We start from the raw sequence: 6782 nt of genomic DNA, 5'->3' as shown, positions 1-6782 counted from the left end.
GGGGGTGGGGAGATGGGGGTAGGGAGGTGGGTTCTTACTCCTCGCTCCGCAGCTCGCGGTGCAGCCGCTCGCGGTCCCTGAAGCAGCCCAGCGATGCCATGCTCTCCAGGACATCGGGGTCCAGTTCTCCGTTGGATGGGAGACTTCGCATGGCTACCCGGCGGCCCGGGGCTGGCTCTAAGCAGGGATCCGGCTCATGCTTCCCGCCCCTGGGGAAGGGAAAACACATTCAAGTGGGCAGAGGGTATCAGATGTATGGGTCCTGTGCTTCATTCTGGACTCTGGCATCAAGGAATCTAGCCCTCTTCCCTTTTAGATCCAGGTGCCCTGTCCCCAGCCCCCACCCTCATACTCAGATTGGCCCCTTAGTCCCCTGGATCCAGGCATTCTCATCCCTGTCTTCCTTAGATCCGAGAGTCTGGGTTCCCAGCTACTCCTCCAGCTATGTGACCTTCTTCCCAGGACCCATCCTTGGAAGCCAACAGGAACCCCAGCATCCCACCCTCTTATGCTTTGGGGCCCTTTATATTTGGAACCCTGTCCCTTTCTCCCCAGAGACCTAAGTGTCCAGTTTCCCCATACTCACAGGTACCAAGGATGTTTCTGAATTTGCTCCAGCTGTGAAGAGGGGGCGGTGGAGAAGCACAGGTCAGGTCCTATGCACACAATCGGTGCACAGTGCAAGCTAACACAACACCTAGGTGGCTCAAAGTTCAGTCAAAACAATATTCAGGCTTATAAAGGGGACCAATATAGCACCAGGGGAGTAACCTCACACAAGCTCTAAAGAACGGCAAGTGCTCAGGAATAAAGGCCAGAAAGAGAGAGGGGAAGGGTCTAGCTAGAAGGATGCGTGGAATTGAGAATGACAGAGGAAAAGTTGGAAGGATGCTGTTAAACAGTGAAGACCATCCACAAGATAAAAGCTGTACGAATGATCACACAGAAAACCGGGTGCTCTATAAACTTTTCACTCAAAGCACAAAACCAAACAAGTTAAATAAGGTGGGGAGGACCCTAAATAGATTTAAGGCAGCGTATGTCTTCTCACAGGACAGTGTAGGTTGTTTCTCTGAGCATGCGCACTCCTGTGTGCAAGGGTTTTCCCGCATGCGCAGTGCTGTTCCACCGCCTTCGCACAGCTGCTAGAGGACAGACCTGCGCATGCGCTTTCTCTGGGCTTCCAAGGGTCTGTATCTCTGCCGCCTCCTCCCAGTTTAGGGTGGCTGGGTTTTTTGGTTTTTTGTTTGTTTTTCAGGGTGGCAGCTCTTTGTGCACTTTGGGTTGCAACTCTCTTCGCTTGCCCCTCACCCCAAAAAACGTGGAAAACATGACGACGGTACTCCAAAAGGTTCTACCTTCATGCACCACTGTCCCCTAATCCCGCCTCCGGGTCACCCCGACTCACACTGAGCCTCTTCTCTGGCTCCACCTCGATCATGCCTCTCAGGAGGCTCTGGCAGTCTGGAGGGATGAAGTGGGGCATGTGAAAGACGCCCCGTTTCACCTTCTCCAGCAGCTGGCGGAGGTTGTCGTCATCAAAAGGCAGAGCACCCTGGTGGGGAAGAAGAACGACCCCTTACACAGAGCTCACGAGCTGGGACTCCACACCACAATATCAGTGGTTCAAACCCAACCGGCGAACACTCTGAAGAAAAGACCTGGTGGTCTGCTCCAGCAAAGACTCAGTGTGGCAGCGGAAAGGTGCAATCGAGTGGATTCTGGCTCCGAGCGAGCCAGTGTATACACCAGTACAAACACCGACCCACCCCTGCACTGTCTCACACAGCAATAAAGAATCCACGTAAAACGATCGTTTTTATCAGTCTGTTCTTTCAGCCATTGCTTCAGTCCATTTCATTCCAACAACCCAGAAAACCCAATGGGGCAGCTCTGCTCTGTCAACCTGGGTTTAAGTCACCAACCACCCGGAGGCACTTAACAAGGAAATCCACAGCACTGCCAAGACAAGGGAGCTCTGGTGGCCTAATGGGAGGGATTTCTACTGCCAATCTAAAGGCAGGAGGTTCGAGTCCACCAGCTGCTCCATGGGAGAAAGATGAGAACTCTCCTGGGTGCAGTAAACAGCCTCTGAAAACCCACCGGGGTGGTCAGCTATGAGTTGATTTCAACATGATGGCATATAACAACAGTGCAGGATAATATAAAAAGGAAGACTGAATAAGAATGACAGCGATGGCAGAGTATTGGCTATTCCATGGGCTACCAAAAGAACAAGTCTATGCTGGAGGAAGTATAACGAGGGTGATTCCCTAGAGGCAAGGATGGTGAAGCTTTGCAGATCAGAAAGGGCCAGTTCTTGGCAAAAGTCATGCTAGGGAAACTAGAGGGTTAGAGAAAGAAAGGACGACCCTCAATGAAAAAGGCTGACATTGACCATGGTGGAGATTCTACAGAAGATGCAGGATAGCACACAGTTATCTTTACATCTTCTGTGTCAGTCCACCTCATTCCAACTGTCCAGCGGACCCCAGGAACAAACCCTGTAGAGTGGCTTTGAATCGCAGTGACTCAATGGCACTTCACAACTTTTAGTCTGATGAGCAAATCATCTCAGAAGCTGGACTAACTGAAGAGGAGGGTGGCTCATGGAAGAATCAGGATTAGAAAGACTTCGCAATAAATAACCTGCATTGTGCAGATGACACACTCTTGCTTGAAGAAAAAGGAAGAGAAGTTAAAGTACCCTCTGATGAAACACAAATTCTACCACCTTTATTATGCATGAGCTCTGGTGGACTAGTAGGTAAGGAGTCATACTGCTAACCCAAAGGCAGGCAGTTTGAATCCACCAGCAGCTTTGCAAGAGAAAAACGGGCATTCTCCTTCCAGACCATTTTCAGCCTCTGAAAACCTGCTGGATGGTCAAATGCGCGTTGGAGCCAATTCAACAGCAACGGGTTAAAACCCATTCAGTATAGATTACACCTCAACATAAACAAGACAAAAATCCTTACCCCGGATTAATAAACCAGCATCATGAAAAATGGAGAAAAGATTGAAATTGTCAAATAGTTCATTTTACTCAAATTCACAATCAACATCCGTAGACGCAACAGTCGAGAAATGAATGTATTAGTAAGCTCTGGTGGCCTAGTGGCAAGAAGCTGCACTGCAATCCCAGAGGTGTGTGGTTTGAATCCACCAAATGCTCTGCTGGAGAAGGAGGGGCAATCACCTCCTGAATCATTCAGATCCGATTTGATGGTACACACACACACACACACACACACACACACACACACACACACACACAAGAATGCATTGTACTGGGCAAATCTGTTGCTAAAGACCCCTTCAAAGTGCCAAATAGCAAGAATAGCATGGTTCGAATCCACCAGATGCTCTGCTGGAGAAGGAGGAACAATCTCCTCCTGTACCAGTCAGATCTGATTTGACAGTACACACAAAAATAATGAAATAAAATAAAAAAAGGGAAAAAAACAAATAACAAGGATATCACCTTGAAGACTAAGGTGCATCACCTTTATACACATGTGACAAATGCAAGATGGAAGAAGCTTGACTGCCTTGGAATTGTAGCCTTGGCAAAGAGTATGGAATACACACCATGGACTGGCAAAAGAACAAATTTTTTCTTAGAAGAAAGGCAGCCCACATGCTCCTTAGATGCAAGCATGGGAAGACTTTATCTCAAGTATTTTGGACGTGCTAGTTCTCCGTCCTTGGAGAAGGCATGCTCAGTTAATGTGGAGTGTTCTCCAGAAGGACAGGTCTCCCTGAGATGTACTGATAGAGTGACCGCTACAATGGACGTCTGTCCATGAGAGACAAGTGTGAAGACAGCGTGGGACCGGGCAGCGCCTTCACAGCCTGGTTATGAGAGAGAGGAAATAGCACTAAAACCGGCAGTTGTTAGGTGCTATCGAGTCAACTGTGCAGCACAGCGATGCGGTGAACGGGCTCTGAACCCTGTCCTATCCACCTAAGGTACGCCCAAGCCACAGCTACAGGCATCAGGCCATTCATCTCGTTGAGAGTCTTCCTCTCTCTCTCTGACCCTCCACCTTTCCCAACATGCTGGACCCACCTGATAACATGCCCAAGGCATGTGAGACCAGGTTTTGCCATGCTGGCCTCTAAGGAGCACTCTGGTTGCATTTCTTCCAGGCAGAGTTACCTGGGACTCATAGTGATCCTCTAAACAACAGCTTTGAAGCCTGCCCAGAGCCAGTCTCAGTGACTCTGACACACCCACCCCCATTGCTCCAGTTACTGTATCGTCCATCTCATCTGGGGTCTTCCTCTCCTGCCCCCTCCCTCCACCCTTCTGAGCATGATGTCCTTCTCCATGGGCCAGTCCCTCCTGGCTACATGCCCAGAGTATGTGAGACAGAGCTTCAAAATCCTAGCCTCCAAGGAGAAACTTGGTTTCACCCTCTCCAAGACAGACCTATTTGTTTTCTTGGCCATCCATGGTATATTAAATACTCTTCTCCAGCACCACTACTCAAAGGCATTGATTCTTCTGTCATCCTTGGTCATTGTCCAGCTCTCTAATGCATAGCTAGTAATTGCGAAGACCATGACCTTGATTAGGCACACTTTAGTCTCTAGACTGACATCATTGCTCCTCAGTACTTTGGAGAAATCTCTGACAGCAGATTTTCCCAGTGCAATTCATCTTTCAATTTCCTCACTGCTGGTGCTAAGAGTGTTGATTGTGGAGTTGAGCAAGCTGTAGTCGTTAACAACCTCAGTCTCTTCTCCATCCATAATGGTGCTGCCAGTTGGTCTAGTGGTGAGAATCTTTGTCTTCTCGATGTTTGGGGAGCAAATGAAAAATCCACGGCTTGGATCAAATGCACCTTAGTCTTTAAACTGACATCCATACTCATCAGCACTTTGATAGACTTATTAGCAACTTACACCGCCAGAGGGGAAAGGTGAGAGGTTTGCTAAGACACATTTTTGCATTGCATTGTGTCAAGTTCCTCAAAACTTTACACACAGAAGCAGACTCAGCCGTGCCACTTCTACGTATACACACAAGAAAACTGGAAACAGAAAAAACAACAGACAGGCGAAAGCGAGCCAGTGGTCAGCCAGCATTCCTCGCAGCTGACAAAGGTGGAAACTTCCAGAATGTTCACCACGTGAATACTAAAATGCACCGTTTGCCGTCACAAGGTCCATTCCAACCCAGAGTGACCCTGCAAAACCACTGCTCCACAGGACGTCCAAGGCCGTAGACCGAAAGAAGGCAGGCTGTAAAATCTCCTCCTGCACCAGCTGGAGGGACCGAGCCTTGGGCCGGCAGTGGAAGGCTTCACAATCGATGCCTTGTCTTCAGTTGGGAGGGGAGATCTGTGTCTGTGTCCTAAGGTGGCATGCACCTCTAAGCAGGGGCTGCTGATTCAATAGGTGGGTGGTTCGAATACACCCAAAGGTACCACCGAAGAAAAGCCAGGTAATCTACTTCCCAGTGAAGCCGCACTTCTACCCGGGCATGCCCACCCACTGTGGTGGCGTGAGGATGAGAAGAGTGCCAAGTCCACCGCTGTCCGGGCAATTCTGATCCACAGCGACCCTGCAGGGCAGAGCCGCGCTGCCCCAGGGATCCCCAAGGCTGTGAATCTCCCAGTGGCTGGTGGATCTGAATGGCTCACCTTCTGGCCATTGGGTGCATTGACTGCTGTGCCCAGGACACCCCTCTCCTTCAAGGGATTGTTCTAGAAACAGACTGAGAGAGTCTGGGTGCCTTACCACGAGCAGGGCAAAGAGGATGACCCCACAGCTCCACATGTCCGCACGCCGCCCGTCGTACTTCTCCCCCTGGCGGGAAGGAAGGGGAGACGGTCAGGGCAGTGAGGTCTCCCCACTGTCCCCCACTGTCCCCCCCTTCTCTCCTCCCACCCTCACTTACCTTAATCACCTCTGGACACGCATAATGGGGGGACCTGAGGGCGAGAGGTGGCATGAGTCTCTGGGCAGCTTCCAAACCCCTCCCCAGGGTCTAGGGGCGCTGCCCCCCCACTCACCCGCAGCTGGTCTCCAGGAGGCTGTCCCCCACCTGCAGGGAGGCCATGCCGAAGTCGGCGATGCGGATGTTGTTCTTCTCATCCAGAAGCAGGTTCTCAGGCTTCAGATCTCTGTGGCTGAGACGGCGAAGGGGGTTCAGGGCTCTTCCCCCCACCACTGACCCCCCACTAGACCTGACCCTCACCTACCACTGTCTCTCACAACCTGACACTTTAGGAAATATTGAATGTTTTAGTATGACTTGAGTGGGAGTTTGCAGAGCCAAATGGTTTCACATCCAGCTACAGAAACACCGTTGGAGTCATGACACAGGAAGAGAGGCTGGAAAGCAGCAGCACTCTTCCCTCTTCATACCTGTGTTTCCCATCTCCACTCAACCTTCATCCTCATTCTTATTCCTTCCTGCCTTCTCAGCGTTAGCTCTGGACAAAGGAGGCCCTTCTGATCTTGTGTGTCTAGCTGGTCTGAGGAAGGTGTTCCTACCCAGTGTTACTGATGTTGCTGTTAACATGCTGTCAAGCTGGAAGACGTCTGTCTGACCCTCGAGCAGATTTTCAGAGTCTGTACATCCCGTGGAAGGAGAATGTTGCTCCTTCCCCCCGGAGCAGCTGGTGCATCCTAACTGCTTGCTTTGGGGTTGGCAAGTGTTTTTTAATATTTTTTTTCCATGTTGGCCAAACTGTATTTATCTATTTTTTTAATTAATTTTTTACAGAGATTTAAGGTTTACATTCATTCATTGTTGCACTTTTCTCCCT

At 50.1% G+C, this 6782-nt stretch overlaps 1 protein-coding gene across 1 annotated transcript in view; it reads right to left on the bottom strand.

The window, feature by feature from the left end:
* Positions 1-6782, bottom strand: part of BRSK1 (BR serine/threonine kinase 1) — a 38240-nt gene that overhangs the window by 16370 nt on the left and 15088 nt on the right. The window contains exons 5-10 of the mRNA XM_006901834.1: positions 6024-6140; positions 5909-5942; positions 5749-5817; positions 1409-1555; positions 587-618; positions 39-209 (exon numbers count right to left, since the gene is read on the bottom strand). Coding sequence (XP_006901896.1) covers positions 39-209; positions 587-618; positions 1409-1555; positions 5749-5817; positions 5909-5942; positions 6024-6140 — 570 coding nt within the window. The remainder of the gene's footprint in view (positions 1-38; positions 210-586; positions 619-1408; positions 1556-5748; positions 5818-5908; positions 5943-6023; positions 6141-6782) is intronic.

This window comes from Elephantulus edwardii, unplaced genomic scaffold (assembly GCF_000299155.1).
Source record: "Elephantulus edwardii isolate Elephantulus edwardi_28Jun2011 unplaced genomic scaffold, EleEdw1.0 scaffold00348, whole genome shotgun sequence".
Lineage (NCBI taxonomy): Eukaryota > Metazoa > Chordata > Mammalia > Macroscelidea > Macroscelididae > Elephantulus > Elephantulus edwardii.
Note: the sequence above shows the minus strand (reverse complement) of the source record. Positions and strands in the feature narration are given on the sequence as shown.